This window comes from Astatotilapia calliptera, chromosome 23, assembly GCF_964374335.1.
Source record: "Astatotilapia calliptera chromosome 23, fAstCal68.1, whole genome shotgun sequence".
NCBI classification, from domain to species: Eukaryota; Metazoa; Chordata; class Actinopteri; order Cichliformes; family Cichlidae; genus Astatotilapia; species Astatotilapia calliptera.
Window position 1 is genome coordinate 30,636,435 of NC_137443.1, and position 25,955 is coordinate 30,662,389.

At 39.8% G+C, this 25,955-nt stretch overlaps 1 protein-coding gene across 3 annotated transcripts; it reads left to right on the forward strand.

Annotated features, from left to right (window-relative positions):
• Positions 1 to 5,886: 5,886 nt before the first annotated feature.
• On the forward strand, positions 5,887 to 25,153 carry LOC113016522 (vascular endothelial growth factor C-like). Of its 3 annotated transcripts, none has more exons than XR_013905651.1 (8): positions 5,887 to 6,950; positions 14,372 to 14,612; positions 16,368 to 16,558; positions 17,579 to 17,709; positions 17,830 to 17,926; positions 20,005 to 20,139; positions 20,506 to 20,707; positions 23,985 to 25,153. XR_013905651.1 is itself a non-coding variant. In XM_026159411.2 (8 exons), exons 1-8 carry the CDS (start codon positions 6,849 to 6,851, stop codon positions 24,094 to 24,096), a joined length of 1,215 nt encoding a protein of 404 aa, XP_026015196.1. In that variant the 5' UTR covers positions 5,887 to 6,848; the 3' UTR covers positions 24,097 to 25,153. The 3 variants fall into 3 exon arrangements, 2 of the variants coding, with proteins under 2 accessions (XP_026015196.1, XP_080154117.1); XM_026159411.2 differs by having other exon boundaries at positions 17,830 to 17,930; XM_080297991.1 differs by having other exon boundaries at positions 17,830 to 17,930; positions 20,008 to 20,139.
• Positions 25,154 to 25,955: the final 802 nt, after the last annotated feature.

The window sequence follows — 25,955 nt, forward strand, 5'->3', positions numbered from 1 at the left end:
GTTATGATAAAAGTGTGTGTTCGCTCAGACACATGAAAAATTAGAAGGAACATTGCATATCGGCAGCACTTTCCATCCTGCACTTCTGCACTCATGCTATGACCATTTACAGCACAATGTCCAAGTTAGTGCTTAGAGATTAATGAACAAAGACCAAGACAGAGGAAGCAGTTGAAGGGCCTCAAGTCTCATCAACATCAGCTCAGTAGCAGAGGACAGCAGTACTGCTCTGAACTGCAGCAGACACTGAAAACAGAGGAAGTGGTTTTTCCACAATTTGGGAGTACAATGGCACCGCTGTGTAGGCTCTCTCACTGCCTAATGCAAAGGGCGCCCTTTTTAATGCTGAGCACAGGATGTCGAGAGAGACCATCAGCACTTCACAAGGACAGCTGGGGGGGAAAAGAGAGACTGCTGTCTGACTTCTGATTACTTTTGTAGGATAGGTGCTGTACCTGAACTCGTTCCTTCTGTAATCTGGGATTTTGTTCTGACAGAATAAAGACACCATTGCTTCAGTAATGGCAAGTGTGGCTGTGAAATTGTTCAGGCTCTAGCAAGCAGTGATTCTGCCACTGTGTCTCTAAATCAGCCACATTTCTCTGTTTGTTCAGTTATTTATGATTTAAAAATGTTTTGTTACCATTTCAAAAGTGGTTATAGTAAGAAGTTCTTAAAAGTACTACATAACTCAGAGAGGAGAGTTCACTTTGGGGCTTACACTCGATAAGAAATAGGTTTTTAATTCAACTCATGTGATGAGCTGAATATTTTAACCCAAACCTTTATACTATTTGGTTTGCCTGCTGTTTGAAAGCTGGACTAATTCACAATTTTACCTCTCAGTGATTCCTGAGATTAGGGACAAAACAGGTTTTAATTTTCTAAATTATATTTTTTAATTTTTCAAAAACATATTTACATAAAATTGTTACACAAAGTTTTGGCTGTCTCACCATGTTTTGGTACAATCTCCCAGGTGTAACATTTTTTAATAATTTATGTTTTTGCTGGAGAAGTGCAAGGTTTTTGTCAACACCGTCAGACACAAAGAAATGCAGAAATATATATTTTAAATTAAGTTGTTTCAGCTATTTTGACTATTAGCAGCTTCTCTATTCTATTGTTTATGCACATATGTTTTCAAAGTAATTATACCACATTTAAAAGTAAATGACAGAGTAGTTTGGGCCCGGTAGCAGGATTCATACATCATCACTTAAAGAACAGCTCTCGGGGCACAGCTAGCTCAGTAGATGCCACATGATCGAAAGGTTGGGCGTTCAAATCCAACGAACGGAGGCTATCCTGGATTGGTAGCTGCCCACTGCATCACTGAGTGAATGGGTTAAATGCAGAGTACTAAGCATTTTCCTACAGGATTAATAATGTATACATAAACAATTAGATTCAAGATAAGGCAAATTTGATAATATTTGACACATCTGTGAAGCAGAAATATCAGTAAAATACACAGGAAGTAATATGACTGAAATATTAGTAAAAACAGCATTAGAAAAAGGGTCAACACCATCAGACAAAAATTCTGATGGTGTTGACATCTGATGGTGTTGACAAAATACCCTACTTCTCTTATAACACATGTTTTTCTGACAGAAGCCATCTTGTTTTTCATCATTTGCTTATGGCCTCAACAATCTACCTCAATGAGGCTGTTTTTACAAGAAAAAATAATTAACCCTGGGATTACATCGACTTTGGTGTTGACGCACTATGGTTGTGACACAGAGTTTTATCAGAAAGGTGTGCAATAAATGAAATAAAAACAAACAAATTATCACAGCAGTGACCTCATGGCATGTGTATCAAACAGGAAGTGGTAAAGGGGTCCTCAGAGTGTAAGCTACCCACAATAATTCCTGATTTATTTGTACATTTAAAAAAATCTGACGGTGTTGACACAAACTCTGGACACGATTTTAATCACTTAAAAAATATTTAAAAATACATTTTCAATTGCATATTTTGATATTATATAAGGTATTGACTTATATACTTAGTGACGAGAACATGTTTAATTTTACATTACTTTTATTTTTTTTTCTGTATTTTAATATTATCACACCTGCTTCTGGACAATGGATTTTTAAGGTACTGGTAATGTATTGTACCATTTAAAATAAATATATATTTATAAAAAATGCAAAATCATAGTTTTGTTGTATAAACATTGCCTTGGTTTGTCTTTTAGGCAGTTGGGTTAACACTTCTATGCATATTTTTAACCACATAATTGGGTTTTATCTGCCGGACATGTTTTGTCCCTTATCTCAAGAATCACTGCTCTAATATTTCAGCTGCAGGTCACCTGCCACATTGATTTTAGGCTCATTTGTCACAGCTAGCCTTTGTAGCTCTCACAAATAAAACAGCAACTTTCTTCAAAAAACAAAGAGAGAGGATATTTCTTTTGCTTTCAGGAGATTCAAATTCACATGTAGTTTTCTGGCAGGTAACATTGGTTAGGACTGTGCCACCTGTGCTAGTGGAAACAATAAGTTCTGAATTTCCGCCTAAGGCCAACTTGCAACGCACAATAAGCCATGACCCCCAAGAAAAAACCTTTTCTTATAGATAGCCCCTGGCCACTTGTACTGGATTTGACCTGCTTTTGGCTTCAGAACAACTTTAATTCTTCACTGCACAGATTGAACAACCTTCTGGAAATATTCATCAAAGAATGTGGTTTATACTCACATGATAGCATCACACCGTTGCTGCAGATTTCTCGGCTGTTCACTCATAATGCATAATGTTCATACGTAAGAGTCTCCTGTTCCGCCATGAGCCAAAGGTGGTCTGTTGGATTGAGATCTGGTGACTGTGGAGGTCATCTAAATACAGTGTACTCTTTATCATGTAGACAAAAAACAGAAAAAAGATTATTAGAGCTTTGTGACATGGTGTGTTATCCTACTGGAAGAAGCCATCAGAAGATGTAGTCCTAAAGTGATGGACATGATCAGCAGAAATAGTCACATACGCTGTAACTCTTAAACAACGCTCATTTGATGCTAAGGGCCCAAAATACCACCACTACTAATCTGAACTATTGATATAAGGCAGGATTTCATGTCTGACCCTACAATCTAAATGCTCACAGCAGAAATTCTCAGAGTCATCAGAAGAAATGTTCTTCTATTGTCAGATTTTGGTGAACATTTGTCAAATGTGGCCTTAGTGTCTTGTTCTTAGGTGACAGGAGTGGCAGAAGACCATACTGGGGGCTCTTTTGCAAACTAAGATGCTCTTCTGCATACTTTTCTTGTAACAATTGGTTATTTGAGTTACTGTTGCCTTCCTCAGTCTGAGGCATGCTGGCCTTTCTCCTCTGACCTCTGGCATCAACAAGGGACGCCAGAGGTCAGGGAACTGCTGCACCCTGGATATTTTCTCTTTTTCGAAACATACTTTGTAAACCCTAAAGGTAAAGGTTTTTGAAAACTCTAGTAAATCAGCAGTTTCTGAAGTATTCAGACCACCCTGTCTGGCACCAACAACCATGCCACGTTCAAAGTCACATAAATCACTTTTCTTTTCTTTTCTTTTCCATTATGATGTTCAGTTTGAACTTCAGTAGGTCATCTTAACCATGTCTACGTGTCTAAAATTGTTTCCATGTGATTGGCTCATTAGAGAGTCACATGGTACCTAGCAAGTGTTCAGTGAGTGGTTATAAATGGCAAAATAATCTATATATAATTTTTAAAATGTGCCATACACTACAACATGTGGACTTTTGAAACAATGTCCAAGTGTCAACAAGACATTTGCTTAACTCTCTTTCAAACCAAATGTAACAGGATGTTAGTTTCGATGGCTTTGAGGCCTCAGATGTCTTTTAGATCTTTAATCAAAAAAAAATTCCCCTGCGGTTTATATCTTTTTGCCATTTAATTTCTTGCATGCATTTTTAACATGTCTGAGCTGGAAACATATTTTCTTGATGGTCTAACCTTTCATGGATCAAGTTTTAAAATGTGACTCTTATGAAGTACTAAGAAAATCTTTGGGCTACAGATTTCTTTGGGCTACATTTGGCCATGACTAAGGGGAATTGACTCAAGACAGTCTGGCTACGGCCATATTGCTCTCTGATGAGGCGAAGGTACCAAAAGTAGCCCAGATTGGGCCAAATATGTCCACTATCTGGGCTGTATTCATAACAAGATTTGCTTGAGGTGTCATTTTGACAGCTCGGTGAATAAAGCCTGTTAAATTACTGTTAGCCTTACTGTGTAGCCTTGTTTATGCTTCATCCACAGCACATACCCGTCTAACTGTTTTAAACTGGTTAGTAGCTTGTGTCACCTGATATTTCTGAAAGAACACCATGCACACCACCACCATCAAATTATGCAAATTAATTTTTCCTTCAAATGTCATGTCATTCATGTCTGACGTCACTTTTGCGTAGGTTTATGGGATCTTTGGTTTTGTTGTCAGCCACCGGAGACCTTCTGATCAATTAACAATGATTCAGTGAGGTCAAATTCCCTTCACAGCCCAAAGAAAACAGACGACACCATTGTAAGCATCTTGGTGAATTTTATATAGCAGGTTATCGCTCTCTTTATAAAAGATTTCTTGGGTGGTGCCACAGAATCATGCTGATAGAGCCCTTCTTCACATATTGATCTCTATTTAGTAATTCTGTGCTCACATGATGAAGAGGGGAAAGCAATGACTGGAATGTGGAGTTTGGTTGAGCAGATTCCGACACATAAAGCAAACTGCATGCAGGCACTTGCCAGCATGTGCGTGCATGCATGCGTGCGCATCTAATCCTTCAAAAGGCTGGCAGTGACTGGCCCAAAAATCGGATGTTTTCTCATTCGAGCGTTTCCCAGACACACCTCTCTTTGCCTCCTCCTCCTGCCTTTTCTCCACTTCTATATACCGTCTGTCTGCCTGACATCCCCATAATTTACTTTATAGTTGTCGGTAAAGGGGGAAAGTGGAAAAAAAGATTTCAGAATATAGAAAAAGATAAAAGCTCCTTCTGCTGTTCCTCTCTCCTTCTTCTCCTCCTCCTCCTCCTCCTGCTGCTCCGTGACACACATGCCCACAGCCTTGGGGCAGTATAGTTAAGGAGGTATGTAAAGTTTGTCTTTTTTTAGGACCTGTAAGGGACAAAACCAGAGGTGGTCAGGAAAAAAAGTGAAAGCCAGAGTGAAGAAAAGGCAAAGATGGAACCTGAGAGGGGTAAAAAATGTCAGAAAAGGCTGTGAGCTGCAGGTGTGAGAGCTTCATATGTGCCTCTCACACACACAGACTAGTCCTGACAAAGAAATAGTGCTCATGGGGGTGAAGAGAAATCGACAGGAACTGGGGGCAGCTGAGATAAACCAGAGAGAGAGAGGCAGCAAAGGTATTAGGAGCTCATAAAAAGGCACTTAGAGCTGCAGTTAGGAAACTCACATTCATCACTCCCAGGTGAGCGAACATGCGCATTTTTTTCTTCCCCACCAGCAGCTGCTCCCGTTACCAGGAATTACAGAGACAGAATGACAAAAGATGTCACGATAACAACTGTGTGAGAAACAGAAGAGTGATGGGGAATGTGGGAGGATAATCTGATTTTAAAAAGTGACAGTTCAGCGTGTTATGTGTCTGAGAGAATCAAATTATAGAACCCACAGCAGCGGGGGGGAAACAGTCTGTCCAGTGAATTTAAATCTTAAAATAAAGAAGATGATGGCATCTGCTAAGGGAAAATGTGCCAGTGCCCAGGCGCTGCATAGCCTGCAATTTCTGGGCTGGGTGGCGGGGGTCAGTATAATCAGCTGTACAAACCATGTCTCTCAAATCCTTTACCCCGCCCATTAAATACAAGCCATTCTTGTTTGTCTCATTCACTCCAGCAGGACGCCTGTGAACAGGACGCATGTTCACTCTGTTTGGACTGGAACTTAAAACGACTGACTCTTTCCTTTCTTTTTTTTTCTCTTCTATTTTTTTTCAGGGCAGGATTTTAAATAAGCCACTTTCTATTGTTTCAACTCCCTTTGATGCTTTTCTAAGGATCACACACCCTGACAGAAAAGTTGGGACTGATTCAGAAAGCAGGAGGGGGGAAATCCAGAGAGACAGACAGACAGAGCTGTGCCCTGAAGCTTTCTGGGGAAGAAAGAGGAGACAGATAAAGAGTCAGAAATAATCTGAGGGAGAGAGAGAGAGAGAGAGAGAGAGGAGGGAGGGAAGAGCACAGCTGTTGTGCAAAGACGAGGAAAAAAATACAGATAAAAAAGGCGAGGAGGTACACAAGTGTGAAGGGCGAGGAAAGGAGACTGACAAGGACGACCAAGGCTGGAGAGAGGAAAAAGGGAGATAAATGCGAGAGTCAGCAAACAAAAAAGGGCCAGAGACCGAGGAGTAGGTCCAGGCCAAGGCCAAGAAAGATATAAAGAGGAGACAAAGTGAAGACAAAACTGAGACAAACAGCGACTAACAGACACCTGACATCACGGCCAACGGCAAGAATGGAAGAGCAGCGAGACGACAGGAGAGGCTAGAGAGAGAGAGCGTGCACGAGAACGAGCTGTGGTTTGACACGAGGAAGAGGAGTAGATTTCCTCATCATGATTTATTCAGCTGATTTCCCAAATTTAACCAACCTGTGCCAGAAGAGCAACTTCGTCCCAGGATAGAATGAAGAGAGGAGCTGAGAGATACCTATAAAATCTGCGGAAACCTCTTTCCTTATCCTCCACCTTCCTCTCCTCCTTCCTGGCTTTCTCTTTACATCAAGCTTTAAATCCGCCAACTTCCTCTTCCTCTGTCCTGACATCTCCTCTCCTTCCCCCCCTTCTCTCTATATCCTCACTATGTGGATACCAGCTGTGCTCCTATGGATGCTTAATATCAGCAATTTGTGCTCAGGACAAGACTATACAGACTATTACCAATCTGGAGACATGGGCACACAGGTAAGTATTTACACTTCACACCTCACAACATGATAATTATGTTAGTTTTTCTTACAATCGATTCCATACAGATGAACATTTTTGAGAAAAAGCTGAATGAACAAAGAATTGTAGATGCTTCCATGGATGGCACACAGATGTTATAGAAATAGTATTAAAGAACCATTAACCTATGTGCTTGATACGTAGACACAGACAGCAGATTGCCCAACTGTTGAGATTGTCCTCTGCACCGTCAGCACTGAAACATTATATGTGAGAATACGTTTTGTAAGGATTGCGTTATTTAAGCTGTATTTACTTAGGCAATCTCACAGATGTAATCTTTTTTACACAAGCAACATTTCCAACAATCACAGTGGTTTACACAATGGAGTCATCATAAAATCAATAAAATCCACATGGGGTATATAAACCTAACAACTTCCAGTTGTTCATTTTAAACTTGATTAAGCTTGATAGCATGTCCTTAATAAAAAAATAAAAATAAAAAAAAACACACAGCTAACCTGATGCCTTCCAACCAACAGTGACTTTTTGGGACATGTAACTTTTGCAGAACTTCAACTAGCTATTGTTGTAGCTGTCTCGTATATGTCATCAAATTGTGAATATTAAATCTTCCAGCAATTGTTTTGCTCCTTCATGATGTGTTTTCACACTATAAGCTATTTAACAAAATGCAAGGAGCTCAGTGATGCCTTGCTTTAGCCTGAATTTTGTTATTGTGCAGAGTAGGAACATTACAGATAAGTAATGCAGTGAAAACCAAACATTTTGTCTAAATGGAGTTTGGAATAAGCTTTCAATAATGGCATCATGAGCATAACAATGGCCATTAAAATGTTCAACTGGAAAATAAATACAATTATGTTTTAGGGGAAAAACACAGTGTTCATTCTTGTGGTACACTGGCATACTTCAATAGCATAAAATACATACAGTCAAATGAAAAATAAAGTGCATAAGTGCTTTAAACCCAACATTCACACTAAAAAGGATATAGTGGGGCCACTTGGGGTTCAATATCTTGCCCAAAGATACTTTGACACGCAAGGATGCACACCTGAACCACCGGAGATTAAGCCACTGACCTTCTGAGATGAAAACCCACTCTACCTCTTGAGCCACAGTCATCCCATTAATAATAATTATGTTATGTTTGTCACTATGTCACAATCCTGGGACGTCACAGGAAATTCAACTTGAGCATGGTGGCGGAAGAGTTATGATTTGTGCTTATTTTGCAGACACAGGACCTGGATACCTTCCAGTCATTTAGTCAACCATGTATTCCTCTGTATACCAAAGTATTCTGCAGTTGAATGTGAATCTGTCCAACAGCCAAAGCTTGGTTTTAGTGGTCAAACAAACTGAATCATGTAAGACAGACCTTCCCAAAGTGTGGGGCCCGCCCCCTAAGGGGGGCGCAGAGCCATTGCAGGGGGGGGGGGTGGTATGCCAGGGGGGGGGGGGGGGACAATGCTCGGACACTGCTAGCACCACACAAACGCAAAGCAGGAGATAAAGCATAGCTGAATATGTTTCCAAACCAACTTCATTCTAAGCCAAAGACTAGAAAATATGGTGAAGCATATTTTTCCCTTTGGGTTCACCTGCACAAGTGCCAAGGTAGGTCTCTGCTGCATGATTGGTTTTCCCTTTTACCCTAACTCACAAACACTTGTTGTAATGATTAATTACTCCTGACATTTTGGAGATGTTAGCTCTTTATACAGTAAAGTTACAGTGGGATACAGATAATATGAGGCTGATCCTGCCACAATTTGTTCCCCCTGTCTAAATCACGGACAAACAGTATCCTACAGCTGTTTATGTTTTTAAACCCATTTTGCACAGAGAGGCATTTTTTGAAAAATGTATTGATAGTAATGTTGAATATTATTACACAGGAAAAAAACAACTGCATGTAAAATAATTACACCGTGATGCCTCTGCCTTTCTAAATAGAGGGACAGTAACTTCATGTGTAAAACCTGAAGATAGAAACAAAATACTGTTAATCTGACTATCTGCCATTCTGCAATTCATCTCATGTAAACAATAACGTGGCACAGCGTGATGTTGTGTGACAAACTCTGTATTGCTCGTCCACACGTAAACGCAAAAAGGGAGTTTTAAAAAATCTCAGTTTTCGGTGATTTGGAACGCCGTTTACGTGTGGACGAAACAGCTGCGTTTTCCAAAACACCCGTGTAGGTGTGGACGTAGCGTAAAAGAGTTAGTAGTGTATTTCCTTACTACCTGTAATTTATTGCAGATTACTCGTATTTGCTTAATTGTTTACTAAACAAAGGGGGGCCAAGCAAAAAAAGTTTGGGAACCATTGATGTAAGAGGACAATGAGCCCAAATAGAGCAGTGACTATAATAAAATGGCTAAAAATAAATTAAAATAAAATAAAAACAATAAAATGCTTTAGTCCAGTTAAAGTCCAGGCCTCAACCTAAAAAAAATTGTGTGGGAGATGAAGCAAGTAGCGTAAAAACAAATGTCCACAAACCTCAATATATGGGGCACTATAAAGAGAATTCCTCCACAAAAATGCATGTGATTGATAGTCATAGAGAAAACAATTGCTTCCAGTTACTGCTGGCAAAGTTTCTTCTACAAGCTACTGAGGTTCGACTCCACTGAACGGCTACCCTGAGGTACCCCTGAGCAAGGTGCCGTCCCTACACGCTGCTCCCCGGGCGCTGCATTGGTGGCTGCCCACTGCTTCACTGGGTGAATGGGTTAAATGCAGAGGAACTATTTCCCTATGGGGACTAACACGCACACTTTACTTTACTTTACTTTACTTTACTGAGTCATGGAATATATTTAGTTTCCCACCAGATTGTATCATGTGAATCAAATTTGGTAGATTTATCAGAACCTAAAGAAAGTGGCATCATTTTTGTATACTATGTAAACAAAAAAAAGTGTAATGCACTTAAGATTAAAGAAAACACCATCTTCTTAGGTGCTTGAATGCAAATGCATACTCCAAAACTAACTAACAGTAGTCAAGTGCAAACAGTTTTTCTTTCAGTGAAAACTTAAAACATGAAGATTCCTCACCATAGAGCTGGCTGCACACAAGATGGTATCATCCGCATAGAAGTGAACATTTGATGTTCCTTTGTAAAATGTTTAGATTGTGTGATATTATCAGATAATTTATATTGTATAACAATATAACTATTATATTTAATTAATAAGTTATATTGTAATATAACTTATTAATGTATAACATTAACAGCTGGGGGCCAAGTATTGATCCCTGTGGGACACCTAAATCCTTCAAAAGCTTAAAACACAAATTATAAGAAACTTTAAGAACCAGTTATAAGAAGAATCCTTGCAGCCTCTAGAAAGCAACTTATTAATAAATCATACAAATAGTATGATCACAGAAACATGGAGTAGATTTCTAAATATAGAGGTTATCATTTGCTTTTCATTACACAAAATTAGAAGATATGCATTTATATAATGCATTTGTTTTACACAACTTTTTTGTTTTGTTTTGTAAAGCAACTGCTTGTTTCTGTGATGTTATTAAGTTATGACTAAAGAAAGAAAAAAACAAAAGTCAGCATGGTTTTGAAAGTTTACCTGACAACAAAGGCTGTTTACGAGCCAGCCAGGAAATGGTTCGGTGTTTGGTTTCCTGCTCTAGGAAAGTAGACCTCATTTAGTGGAAGCTGCTCGGTGCATAAGTGAAAAACTTCAGACTTATCAAAAACATCTATGACAACAATGAGTCATAGTGCTTTTCACGCTTAAGATAGAGGACTTGTTTTTCTTCTGAGCACTTTTTCCATACGTGTATGTATCTTTTTTAAACTCTGTTTAAGTCACAATAACTTCAGACTTAATGTGGTTGTAATACTACTACTACTACTACTACTACTACTACTACTACAGCTACTAACAACAACAGCAATAATAATAAGAGTGAGAAATGAATGGGTGTGTGCACATGTGTGTGTCTATATGCCAGCAATGCCTGATGTTAGACACAATGGATGCAAGATCAGTCAATTATGACTTCACGGTCCCTTAGCGATTACCTCATGTTATGTGATCAACTAACAATGCAAGAGAGGAGGAAGAGCAGGAGAAAAAGGGCAAAATGAGAGAGAAAAGTCTGTCATCTGCTCTGTAATGAGAAGTACAGCGCTAAACAATTCTACAGTAAATATACCACAAACTTTTCTTTCTACTGGTTTTAAATAGCAACCTAGGTTGGTCAAAAGATTAATAGGAAATCAAAAGATCCTTGAATTAATTCCGTACAAACAGGGCAAGTATGTTCTTTTCTGTTCTGCTGAAGTTGATCAACTATATTTTTAGAAATGCACTCAGCTCTATTTTATAGTTTATAAATGTGCAAAATGGCTGTCAGATAGATTTATATCACCTGACAGCTATTTCCATCCAAAACAAAAGTTACACGTGTGGCACAGCTCAGGGGATGACGGAGTGCAAAGGAGTCTCATGTGTAAAAACAGCTGTCTACAGGCCTTTAGAGACTGGGGAGAAACACAGACAAACAACTGTCTGAAAGAACATTAAAAAAGTTGCTGGGATTAAAGGTTCTGGGTTCACTGAGGTGGAAACAAGACCAGTGTTGGTTCTTTTAACTTAGGTATCTCAAAAGCAGATATGGTCTAAAAACAGCATCTCTTATTTCCAGTAGTGGCACCATGAAGTTGTCATGGATCATCAAGCTGGAGCTTCGTGTATACAGATTTTTATGCAGTTTTGTTTTTACACTAAATTCAGAATTCCATATTTATAGTAACAGGTGGACATAAAAAACTGCTATGAAGGGGAGGTTAATAATGACAGTAAAGTATGTTGATATTTGTTAAGACGGATGGAGGGAAATGAAAAAGGAGGGGGGAGGCAGACAGAAAGAGATAAATGGAAATAGTGATAACACTGCAGAGATCCAGTTTCTGTTTAGGCAGTGCCAGCTGTGCCAGTCTGCTCTCTCTCAGCCTGGGAAATTAAACAACCCACCCATGTTCCCAGGAAGACTTCAAATGTGACACTCAAAGACCAACTCCCTGCTGACATTTAGTCAGATAATACAGCAGCGTCTATTAGTCCGTTAATCTCTCATCTTTCATCTACTCTATTAAAACAGAAGAGAGTCGTTTATCATGATGGCGGGAAAATCATTAAGGGAATGACTCACAGCTGGAAGGGTTTATAGAGTGATATCTGCTTTAAACTGATTTACTGTATGGATCTCATCCACCACATTGAATAATCTCCATTACGTTTGTCTATTTAAGGAGGCCCAGTGTTGTCCTAGAGTAAACTCCAAAAGCTCTTACATAGGAGGCTTCAATGGAAGCTGACCTGTTATGCTCATTTCCAGCTCTGTCTTTTGTTTTTAGATTATAGTAGAGTAACTCTGGATGATTCATACAGTACTACGCAAAACCATTGAGTCACCCCTCAATTCTTTATATTTTCCTTCTAAGCAGTCAGACTTTCTTGTAGTTTTTTTAAAGTGCCATTGAACTATAGTTATCCAGGATTTCTGAAGTTCTTTCAAAGTTTTTCTTTGGACATTGGCTGCTTTTTCACTTATTGTCTGTGTACCTGCTAATTTTCAGATGAATGTTTTTTGTTTGTTAAGCCAGTTGAGACTGACCTATGAATCATTCAAGCATAAAAAGGCTCCTAACTGAAGGGATTAAGCAGTGTTTTGTCTGCACATAAAAGACAACTTAGCAAAGAACCACTTTTAAATTGTATCTTTAGGCACTTTATTACCAGCAGCTGTCACAAAAACACAAAACTTGTTCTCATTTTTGTAGCCAAATCTATGAAAAATGCCAAAGATGACACAGTTTGACAGGCATAAAATGGCTCTTTAGCACGATGTGCAATGTCTTGAAACAACTAGGGGAAACTATACAAGTGGAGGAAAAAAGAAGTGCCAGGCTTAAAACCTATCTACAGCAGATGAACCATATCTGAAAGTCATGTCCTTAAGAAATATGAAGGAAAGCAATCAAAGACCTGACACAGGACCTAAGAGATGCATCTGGACCTTCAGTTGATCCATCTTCTGTTCACTGAAGCTTCATCAGAAATAATCTCAGTGGAAGGGTGGCTGTCAAGAAGGCTTAAGGTGGAGAAACAGGGAGGAAAGGCTTAGGTATGCCACATTATACAAGAACTGGAGTGAAAACAGGGGGCAACACATGTGGTGGAGTGATGAATCCAAATGTTAAAGGTTTCATTCAAATCATAACTGATATGTTGGAGGTTAGGAGAGAGGTAGGACGGTGAGTGCCCATCTATAAAACACGGTGGAGCCTCTGTCATGGTTTTGCTCCATTTCAACCACTTGTTTTGGGGACTATCAAAATTGATGGAATCTTGTATGCAAAAAAAGTGCCATCAGATTTAGATCCACCATGCAATACCTTAATTTTTCAGCAAGACAATGAAAAACCCACTCCCAGTGCAGTAAAACCATACCTGGATACATAAAACACACAGTGGAACACTATCAGTTATGGATTGGCCTCCCCAGAGCCCGGACCTCAACACTGTTGAAGCAGTGTGGGATCATGTTGACAGAGAACAGAACAAAAGGCAGAAACATCCAAAGAAGAGCTTTGGATGTCTTTCAAGAAGCCAGGAGAACTATTCCTGAAGACTACTTATAGAAATTAGAAGAGTGTGCCTTTATTATTCAACACACTCTGAACTCTCTTAAGTTCAGACTGTGTTGAAGAATAAAGGTGGTCATACTAAATATTGACTTTCAAGCTTGTTAGAATTGCACAAACTCTGTTGTTATTTCAATAAATCGCTGCACCTATTTCCCAATTTCCTAGCAAAATACAAAGAAATGAAGGTGACTCAAGACTTTTACATAGTGCTATATATACTGTGTATTTATTTGTAGACTTATGTATACCCTATGTGTATTCTCAAATTAAGTTTTCCTGCTTTGGATTTTTTTTCTTTTTTTTTTTGTCATTAAAAAATAGCAGTGTGTGCAGGTGAAGAGAGGACATGCATGCTCTTAACTAACAGTAGCCAAAAACAACATGTTACAACACATTGGCAGCTGAGGTATTCACTGTTTACCCAGAACAAACCAGCAAACTCCATGCTGTAAATTCCACTGTATCAAACCATTTTTCACCAAAAATACACAACTAAATCGTTCTGAAGCCAAACTATAAAAAGAGTGTTTTTAAATAATTTCTATTTTATTACACAACCAAAACACCCTCTTAACTGCAAGATTTGTGACGTTTGTTTATCATCTTTTAGGTTCATTTTCTGTCTACATAACTCTTTTTACTCTTTGTGCTGACTACATATGTAAAAAGTATAATTTCTCTATTCTTCTTTCCCCCCATGCTCTGTTGCAGTCAAATGACCAGCTCAGTTTGGAGACAATAAAAAGTGTGGATGACCTTCTACAGTTCCTATACCCTGAATACAGTGTGATTCAGCAGTGCCTAAAGAAGAGGTCATGGCACAGCTCTTCATCCCCCTCTTCATCATCTTTATCCACATCTTCAATGAGCCCTTTACTCAACGCTAACAATCAGGACATGTGGGTTCCGATGAGGGAGGAGGCTCTTTACAAAGTTGATGACACTTGGCGAGGTAAACACTGATGGCTTGCACAGAGGTAGTCTGTTTATTATTATTTCTTCAGAATCATTAGATTTGTGGAAGTCAAGACAGTGTTATTGCTGCTAATGTCAGCCTTTCAATCACAGCAGTCTGAAATACTTGAACAGACTGGCAAAGTGGAAAAAATGTAGCAGTGACATAACCACACAATTGTGTTTTTTAAGGACTAACAGATGGATTTCATTGTACTGGAGACAGAAAAAGTAGCTGGTATTGCAGAGAATGAGCATTTCCTCTCCCTAAAACCTCTAATAAACAGAAAAACGAAGAAAGGGGGAAACAAACAGAATCTACCTATAATTACCAGCATACAATGGAAATTACTGTTGTGTTCACTGAGCAGCTGTATGTCAAAAATGTGCTTCTGCAGAAACAAATTGTGGCGAGAATTATCCCAAATGTGGTTTCTGAATCCTCAGGTGGGTGTTTATACACTCATGTGGAAAAATATGTGAACAACAACACGTGAAATATTTCACTATCTCAAAAAAAAAAAAAAAACACATGCAGAAGCAGTATGTAAAACCCTGAATACACCCTTACCGCTTCCATAAGAATTAAAAGGGGAAGTAGCAGCCAGGCACTGCTAATCAAGTGCACATGATTAACTGATCATCAGCAAGTGTGACCACCTCTAGAGAAAAGCTGAAATTTTGGAAGTTTGCTTATCTGCCGCATTCAGGTGTGTGTTCACACAATGCCAGGGAAGAAAGACATCAGCAATGATCTTTAGAGAGGCAATTGTTGCTACCCATCAGTCTGGAAAGGGATGCAAAGCCATTTCCAAACAATTTACAGTGAGAAAGATTACTCACCAGTGGAAAACATTCAAGACAGCCTCCACTCATCCAAAGAATTGATGCCTCAAGGTTAGACCATGCAATGCCTAGAGTGAAAAAAACACACCTCAGACTCTACAGGTCTCAGTTAGCATGTTCAATATTAAAGATAACGGCAGTACAATTATGTATGATGTGTTTGAAACTGTTTTAAGGAGAAGGCCTCTTCTCTCTGAAAAAACATGGCAGCATGGCTTAGGTTTGCAAAGTTGCATCTGAACAAATCAGAAGACTTCTGTGCTTTGGACAGACAAGACCAAAGTGATAGACAGAAAACCCAGCATATCAGCACAAACACCTCATACTGACTGTCAAGAACGGAGGTGGAGGTGTGATGGTTTAGGCTTGTTTTGCAGCCAAAGGACCTCGCACCCTGCAGTCACTGAGTCAACCATCAACTCCTCTGTAAAGTGTTCTAGAGTCAAATGTGAAGCCATTGTCCCACACCTAAAGCTTGGCCCAAACCAGATGATGTAAGGGGCAGTGATCCCCAAGCATAGCAGCAAGTCAACAACAGAATGACAGAGAAAGAAAATAATCAAGGCGTTGTAACGACCCAGTTAAAGTCCAGACCTCAGCTCCACTGAAATGCTGTGCTGGGAACTTAAGAGAGCTGAATTCCCGCAAACCTCAATGAAATGTAGCACCACTGTAAAGAAGCGTGGGTCCAAATTCCTCCATAATGATGTAACCGACTAATAAAGCCATACAGAATACCGTTGCTTGAAGTGAATGTTGCTAAAGGTGGATCTTTAAGCTATAAGCATCTCAGATTGTGTTTAAGTAATTTTAGAATTAAACTGAAGGTGTGGTTCAAAGATGTCTGGTGTGGCCTTCACAGAGGGGTGCAGTTCCTGTTGTCATGCATTGTTGGCTGTATTTTCAGTCATCCTGGAGGAGATCCAACGAACCTCGTGCCAGCCCAGAGAGGTGTGCATTGAAGTCGCTAAAGAATACCCAGAATCCACCAGTCAATTCTACCTCCCTCATTGTGTGGCACTGCATCGTTGCAGTGGATGCTGCAACAACGAAGCTTTTTACTGCACAAATACAAGTTACGCTCTTGTGAACAAGACGGTAAGCCATGCACCCGGAGTCTCTATTTTACCTCCTTGTATCTAACATCTTGTTATGGTTGCCCTGAGAGGCCAAACAGACTGCAACTTAAGAAAACACCAGCAATAAGAAAAATGCTGCAAAAGCACACAAAACACAATGGAAATAGGAAAAACGACAACAGAAAAATAGGAAAAAACAAAACAGAAATAGGGAAAAACAACAAGGGAAATAGGAAAAAATATAAGGGAAGTGTTTCTGGGGGGACAATAACCATTGACGGACCAGTTCCAGGAACCCAAAACATGGTAGGCGTGTTTTATCATGATTCATATAATACTGATGACAGATTTTTGGGTTAATGGTTAGGTTAACACACTTACCTCTCATCTTTTCTTTCCTCACAAAACCGATAAATCCTCCACTTTTTTAAGTGTCTCCCAGCACAATACTTAACATATTTTGGTTCCTACAACTGGTCTGTCGGGTTATTGTCTCCCCAGAAACACTTCCTTTGTACTTTTGGAAATCAGCTTTTTTTTCCTATTTCTGTTTTAGTTTTTCCTATTTCCGTTGTCATTTTTCCTATTTTGTGTTTTGTGTGCTTTTGCAGCGTTTTTCTTATTGCTGGTGTTTTCTTAAGTTGCAGGCCGTTTGGCCTCTCAGGGCCACCGTATCTTGTACACTCTTCAGCGCTTGAATTATTTAACACTCTGCTCCAGATTTTATGCTCTTGCGCCACACACTGCATCAGGAAAGAGGACAGAAACCAATCTGCCCATTTATGTAACCAGCTTGTCTGTATCACAACACACCCTACTCCAGTGGGACAGCCTTTGGCTGCAAATGGACATGATGTTAAGACAATATACACAGTTGAGTCACGCACAGTTGCACAATCTTACAACAATTACATCAGCATCTAAACATCAGCAGTACTGCAGCAGAAGAACAGGAAAGAAAAGAACAAACACTAATTCCTTCCACAATGCAGATTTTTATGCACACATGCACATCTAACTTTCTTCTTCCCACTCCTAGCTGATGGAACGATCCCAGTCCAGGTTGGATTACACTGCTGTCACGGTAACCTTCATCAACCACACTTCATGCGATTGCCTCCCCAAGCGGCCACTCCGCTCCATCATCAGACGAGCAGCAACAGATCGCCTGTGAGTTGGAGTGATAGGTGAAGAGTGACGTGTGGGTGCCTTTACAGCCATTCATGACTCACTCTTTTGTGTATCCATGCATTTATAATATAGCGTGAGTGCGTGTCTGTGTTTTGATAGGTGCTCTCCTCCTGAACGTGCCTGTGCCTCGGGCTTATGGGATCCAGCAAACTGTGTGTGCGTCTCTGCAGACACGATAAACTACCCTGAGAGAGAGGCAGGTAAGCATGCATGAGTCATGTTGGTCAAATTAGTCATTTTCTACTCATGCTGATGCATATTCAGTCTAGTCCATCAGTGGTTCTCAAGCATGTGGTTGACACCCACTATAGACAAAACTGACAATTACAGTTTTTCCACTGATGTGGCGCAGATGGCCAATCTAGAACTAGCTCCACCCTTTTGCACTGAAAAAAGACTAGCACCAGAGCCAAGGAGACCACTACCCCAACTTCTCCTAATGACGCAACATAATAATTGGTTCTGAATCCTCTTGAGCCCCTGGTACTCAAAAGGCACCAACACAGAATGGGATCTGCATTGGTACCAGAACTACAATGGTGGAAAAAGAGTCATAGAAGAGTAAACTTTTTGGCAAATGAAACCAAAGTGGTAAATCCAGTGAACAAGGCTGACTTATGTTCCAAATAAAGCCTTTAAATGAGGATGTCAAAGTTTGAGCGTCATTTTGATGACGTGAAAAACAGAGATTAATTCATGGGTCAAAATCTCACTGCAGAGTTTGATATTTTTGTCTGACCCACCCTTTCTGCAGTACGGACTACGGAGCCCCGCAGGGGACATGGGAGGAAAAAAAATTAAGACGGACTTTTGCGAGATCTCGCAAAACTTTTGTGAGATCTCGCAAAACAAACTCGGGATCTCGCAAAACAAACTCGGGATCTCGCAAAACTTTTGTGAGATCTCGCAAAAGTTTTAGCCGCATTCTTCCCGTTAGCTCGAAGCTAACGGGAGGTCTAGACCTACTACAGCCGGGAGGAACCCTGCTTTCCCGGCACATCGTGCCTCGACCTCCCGGTCGGCTTCGAGCCGGCGTCCGAAGAATGCGGCTAGTTTTGCGAGATCTCGCAAAAGTTTTGCGAGATCCCGAGTTTCTTTTGCGAGATCTCGCAAAAGTTTTGCGAGATCCCGAGATAGTTTTGCGAGATCTCGCAAAAGTCCGTCTCAATTTTTTTTCTCCCATGTCCCCTGTGGGGCTCCGTAATGGACAGCACGGACACTCCAACGTGTTAGAAATAGTGTTGTTTTTTTAAACTCAGGCATGTCCTTTAAACAAGACATGTCCTTTTAATTGGGTCACGGCTCTGAAGTGGAATGCACAATAGTACAAAAAACTTCCACTGAGCACGTTTTGGGATGTGAACCAAAAAAAAAAAACTGAGTAACAACACCCAGATGATGATGATGATGGTGATGATGATGGCGTTTGGGTGGCAAATCTTTCCCTGAGGTACTGCCTATTCATTTGTAGCAGGAATGTTTTTGTGCCGTTTTACTTGTACAATCATGTAGTGAACTACAGTTCCTACCACTCTTTTTTACATTAAAGTAACCTCTCTTGACATATATTATTGTTTATCATTTTCATAGCTGTTCATCTGATCTATACTGAGAGGTCCGTCTTTGAACTATTGTTTCCACAGGCAACATTAGTATAAGTGTAAACCAAAAACTATTCTCTTCTTTGGATTTACCACAGGTATGTGTCCTAAGAAAAGAAAATGCCAGTCTCTCTGCAACTTAACCACAGTTCCTGTAGCTGCCTGCCAAACTGACAGCCATGAAAGCACTAAACTTTGGGAGGCTGCAAACATAATACTATCATGCTAACAGGCTGATGTTTAGCTGACATATCATGAAGTCAAATCTTAGTTCAAGGTACAGCTGCAGGGAATCTTTTGTACTGGACAGATTAAAATGTTGACCTGAATGTAATCAGGAGGCCATCAAAGGCATTAGATTTCATCCTCTGGGGAACTTGAACATCTAACCCTAACCCATATTTCATGACAATCCATCAAATGTCTGTATAGATGAGCTAGTTTTAGTTGCTCCCTTATTCGTAAGGGATCGCCACAGTGGGCAGTGCCAAACACCGGATGGCCTTCCTGAAACAACATTAAAGGAATCTGTTTCTCTTCCTGGGAAAATGCCAACCTCACAGTTACAGTGTTTCATCCTCTGGGGATCATGACTCTGCACAATATTTCATAAATCTGAAAAAGAAAAAAAACCCTGACAGAATACAATTTTTCACTTTTTTATGTTTTCCAGAAGTGCTGGACTCTGGCCTTCTGGCTCTCTGTGGGCCCAATCGGGTTCTGGAAGAGTCCACATGTGAATGCATCTGTCAAAATGGACTCACTGAAGCCAGCTGTGATCCAGGCTGGAAACTGGACCACAACACTTGTAAGCAAGGGTTTCATTTATTGTATTTAAATATGTTTTGGCTGCGTTGTGCAAAATGGTAATGTGCAGCTCTTGAGAATTAAGTTTTCCTCAAGCCTTTGGATTCACTGTGAGCAGTTTACAATAAATGCGCCATGAAGCCATCACTCTGACAGTAAATGAGCAAGCTCGAGAGACAAAAATACACAGATACAGGGAAGTTTGGGGAAGATAGCTTCATGCAAATGTCTTACAAGTAGAAACACGACCATCAAATACTTAGCCCGACAGTGCTGTCAGGCATGTGTGACACAATATATGATAAAGTTTCATTTTGATTCATAAAATCCCTCTCCCTCTTCGGTTTTCTCGGTGATCTTCTCTCAGGTGAATGCCAGTGCGAAGGTCAGGGCGAGGGGAAGTCATGCCCTGCTGGCCAGAGGTGGGATGATGATCTCTGCGGCTGTGTGTGCGCTGCAGAATGTCCCGGACACCAGCCTCTGAACCCAGATACTTGTCTGTGTCAGTGCAGAGAGAGTCATGAGTCGTGCATGCGGCAGGGCAAGAAGTTCAACCCAAACACCTGCAGGTAGGTGTAAAAAGCAGTCAGAAGTCCACTCCTGCTACTGGCTTTGAGCCAAAGTGACTGTTTGGTTTGTTCATCTCAGGTATCCACACTGTGGGCGTCTGCCAAGTAAACTCAAGAGAACCTTATCTGATCAAAGAAAATATTTAACCACAGACAAATTTAATTAAAGACATTAATTAGGTTTTTAATTATATCTGTTAATAGTTGATTGTTGTATTTAAAAAACCTGAATCCACCACTAATCACAGATGTCTTACACCTCCACTGGCATCAGACTACTTTCTGTTCTGTCACTGTCTCTATGTGACATAAAATACCCTCCTCTTGGTTTAAAATCACAATCCAACATGCAACCACCAATAAAGTGTACTTACGCACACTAAAAGCAGTATCCAAGTCTGGTTGCTATGCATGTGTCATCCAAACAATTCACTGGAATTAGTAATTCCTCTTCTTAGTTCCAATGTAAAAAGAAAAATCCCCAACTAAACACTTCCTCTGTATTATGTAAATGCACTGACTGACACATGTGGCTAAGAACACAAATCTCTGAAAGAGATTTAAAGGACACAAACATAAAACAATGAGGTGGGTTAAATAAACCAATCTGAGCCTTTAATGCCTGCTCCAAAAAAAACAGAAATACACAAAGTTCAGTAAACTGGTTTAATCAATCTGATTGTTGTGTCAAAGTTGTTCCTGGATGCTGGTCCAGGATCAACATCAAAAGTGACCAGTCACAATATAGTTATGTTGTAGTTTTTAAACGTGGAAACGCTGTAACACCGCACACCAAATCGTAATCCTAACCCCATAACCCTAACCTAACCCTGTGGACTTTTTTCCAAGTTGCAAAACTATAACATGGCTGGTACATAACCAACACGAGGATATCAGACAGACCACACACACAGGGTTGATTAGTTACAGGTGAAAACAGCTGAACACAGGTGACAATAATAAAAGGAGGGAAAACAAATACTTGAAACACACAAAGAAGCCAACACACAGACAAAACAGAGAAGGACAAAGAAGTGAGGACAAAGGGGACAGTAACAAAGTGAACAGTATCAGCTAAATCCAAGCAGGGATCAGAAATCAAATTTAACCAGGAAATGGAGACCATGACAATATGTTTGTGCCAATGGAAATCATTTATCATTTATTCAAACCACAGCAGGAGGTGATCTCTTGGAGAGTGATTACAACAATCACTGAAAACATACAACTTGGCACTAACGACTGGTAAACTGGCTCAGTGTTTTAGAATTGCGGATATGGGAGTTTTATTTTGGAAAGAGTTTGCACACGGTGTAGATTTTCACTGTTGTGCTGCAATCTGAGTACAATATGTACACAGCCACTTCCATACTTGCTCCCTCAAACAGTGGCTTACACTGCGGGAGCTACTCCTGCACGTGATGCTTCCAATGGCTGGTGACCCACTGGGGTGCCATCGCCCATGGAAAGAGTGAGAGCATTAAGAGAAACAACTCTCGATGGAGACGTCAAACATTCCACAAAAGCATCTCCCTCCATTTTCTTTTGCTCACATGTTTCCATGTGACCTTTTATGGACTTGAGGCATTCTAAATATTTGCGTGTGTTTTGCGTGCATGCCTCGGTTCCCACAGTTAGCATGCAAGGGATCAACCTTCCCCTGACCCGAGAGGCCTGCAGAGAGACAGAGAAGGAGACTGGGTGAACTTGATGACAGTGAGCAGAGCAACCATCAGAGCAGACAGAGACCAGCTCAGAGACAGATGGAGTGACAGGCACAAAGAAAACACAACCGCAGACCTCGGCTTTTACATTAGTGGCCTTCCATGTGGTAAAGTTCACGGATTTACGTGCAAGTGACCTTTAATGCCAGTTTTCTACATTTTCTGAGCTTAGGGGGGCTGAAATAAATTCACTCTTTGTGGAAAATTGTAGCCTCCATTTTAGCCACCTTTTGTCTATTCAGTCATTATTACTCATTTTTTTAATCTAAAATGATATGAAAGCATAAAATATCTATTCATCCATCCTGTTTATCTGGGTCCGGAACATGGGGGCAGCATAAGCAGAGACACCCATGACCTCCCTCAGCCTCCAGCTTTTCCGGGGAGGACACCAAGGCATTCCCAAGTCAGCCAAGAGATGTAATCTCCCCAGTGTATCCTGGTTCTGCCCCAGGGCCTCCTCTCAGGGGGCCATGCCCTGAATACCTCATTTAGGAGTTGCCTAGGAACTTAAAATTAAATTTAAAAAATTGTCTCTTCCTAGTTAAGTACACAGTAAATGTCTCCTGCAGAATCTCTAAAGTGTTTGCACACAAGTCAAATTAATTCAGATGCGCAAATAAAAACTAGAAGTTAAATTAACCAATCCTTAAGCTGCATTTAAGTTTTGGAATTTATTTTGCTGACATTTGCATTTTTTATGTTTGACAAAGGATAAGTAGTCATTTAGAACGGACTTTACAGGCATAGTTCACAAATAGCAAACTAATTCCACTTTTTTTTTGTAGTTTTTCTTTTCTTGCTCACTTTCTCACTTTCTTACTTACTTTTTTACTTAACCTTTAATGCCTAGTTTATCCTATTTCACATATGGGATTTTGAGACTTTACATCATTTTTCATCCTAGTATGTGGCACATCTTAAGCAATAACTTGCAGGAAAAACATGTCAGATGTAAATATAACAGAAATTAAAACTTAAACATACATACATAAATATTTTATTTAAAACATTTGCTATAAGGTCCAACAGACCCTCCATTTACCAAAAAGAAAAAAATAATTTTCTGGTAATTTCTTCATAGTTTGGGCTTTAAAAGGTTAAGTCTGATTTAACATCTGGTCGCAGGAGGTGGCTCACAAAGGACCGTACACCTACTGTGATTTTGAAGTGAGAGTTTTCAATCCCCCCCCCCCCCCCCCCCTTCCCCCCGGAAAAGTACTCCCTCTTTTTTTCCTCACACACAGAGTCCTTTGATGCAAACAAAACTTGGATGAAGGTTTGCCCAAAAGGGATATGATGATCTGAATAATCAATAGTAAGCATGCCAAGACAAAAATAATCTCCTTTGTATTTCTCTTCTGTTCCTATCTTCCCACTCTCAACCTCACCCTTCTCAAAAATCTTTTTCTGGATGTTCTCATTTCATTTCCCCCTTTGTCTTCTTTTCCTGCTTTCATTTCTTTTCTTTATCTTATTTTCCTTTTCTATTATTTTTTACACTACCTCTTGATCCCCTCTGTTTCTCTTGATCTGTCCCTTCCTGTCTCTAGTTGTTACAGGTTGCCATGCAGAAACCCCAGACGCATGTGCCAGGATGGATTTTACTACAGCCGCCTAGTGTGTCAATGTATCCCCAACCACCTGAGGTCTGAGTGGAATTAAGAAACCAAAGGCAGGAGCAGGACTGCATACCTCCCATTTATTGGGCTGTTTAGTCTGGAAACAAAAGGTCAGAAAGGTGAGAATGTCTCTAGTCAAAAGGGCAGGAAGTGGACCTACATATTTACATGTGATGACTTACAACAGACTGCAAGTACCACTGCAAGAAGCAGTGTTGCTTCTCTATCAACAAAAGGAGGATTAGAGCGCTTCCCTGATCAAAAAGACCAAAGCAGCCGGCCACACAGAGTGAAAAGCAGTCAAAAGGAGCCCAATGTGGAGAGGCATCTGACTCTCTGGGACTGTTGTCTTCTTAACATTGTTTAGAACATGATCCCAGCTGGAAACAACCGATTAAACCCAGAGACTAGCTAAAAGTACAACAGTGAACATGGACCAATCAGACTGAGCCAGCATTCATCCTTGCGACGTGTTCGAGCAAGAAATCCAGCCACCAACCTGCAGTAGAGGCACCGCTCACACTTGCGTGAAATGGAAAGTGGAATAAGATAATAACAGAGTAGACTCTGTGCTTTTTGAAAAAATAAAAAAAGCTTCAGCCAACTTCAAACTTTGGCATCCCTGAGAGACGAGATACTTGAGGGGCTGAGGGAAATACTTGGGATGCGACTGAACGGTCCCTGGGGCCTTATAGTCATACTTTACTTTGAAGAAAGGGTTTTGTTTTTTTTAATTAGACTGATGATAAAACTGTATTTTATATGAAAAAAAGCTCTAGTGCTGTTTCAGTAGAGGTTACATACCAGACCCTGTTAAATCAAATGATAACTGAAACACTCCCAACTGTTATTATATTTACCAGTTAATACTTGCCTCTACTGCAGCGCTGCTTTTTGAAGATTTCTCTCATGCATGGTTGAATCCAGTCGTGACTGAAGTTAACATTTGGGTACAGTTCTGGGTGTTCTACTAATTTAACTTCACATGCTCCAAATAATGTTATTTGTACATATTTAAATTTTGTCATATTTAAAAAAGTGATTTGTAACATTCTGTATTTAAGTCACTCATAACTAAATATTGTTGTAGAACAAAACAATTTACATGTCTTTTTACTTTTTTCTACCCTGCAAAATATTCTTTCTAATAGGTTATTTTGACACATAGAATGCTCTTTTAAAAACAACATATATTTATTGCATTGTGGTAATTATTGCAGTTTTGAGCTATATAGATATAGAGAACTTTATCATGCTTTAATATTTAAAAGTAGTTCTGAAGTAGAGATTTAAAGCCCTGTCTGTCTAATATGTCTGTGCTGTAGATGTGCTAATTTAATCATTTTTTTGGTTTGCTTTTAAATTAAAACAAATTTTTCTAAAGCCAAGGAAATACAGTAGGTATAATATGTATTTTATTGCACAATGTTCTGCTACATTGCTTTCCATTTTCTGCATCTAAATATACATAAATATAATACATATATACTATAATAATTGACAAAATGAGTTGGAAGATTGTTACTGGTGCCTTTAAAAGCCATAATGCATGAAAAATGCATTATTTAGTTACACAGACACCTGTGGGGGAAATTTGACTATTTATGTGGTCTCTCATTTCTTCTTCTCCCTCCTCTTCAGCCTTCTCACTCTTACTATGTTTGGGTTAAAGACAACAAACAGTATTAAGTCATGGAAAACAAAGATATCGGCTTTCTGTCTGGCCTTCGTGACCGTCAGCCTCTTAAATGGGCTCAGGACTTGTGTGTCTGATTTCTCCATCTGTCTACATTATTATCTGATTGCGGTGATTAACAGTAGTTACTAACATTAAACACAGAAAGCCTCAGCTACATAAACGCAGGAATTTGTACAGTTTTCACAATTTTGAAAACTGGAAAC

Coding starts and splice junctions, on each gene's coding strand:
- LOC113016522 (XM_026159411.2), top strand. CDS start 6,849: ATGTGGATACCAGCTGTGCTCCTATGGATGCTTAATATCAGCAATTTG. Junction 14,613..16,367: donor AGTTGATGACACTTGGCGAG/GTAAACACTGAT, acceptor CTGTATTTTCAG/TCATCCTGGAGGAGATCCAA. Junction 17,710..17,829: donor CGAGCAGCAACAGATCGCCT/GTGAGTTGGAGT, acceptor GTGTTTTGATAG/GTGCTCTCCTCCTGAACGTG.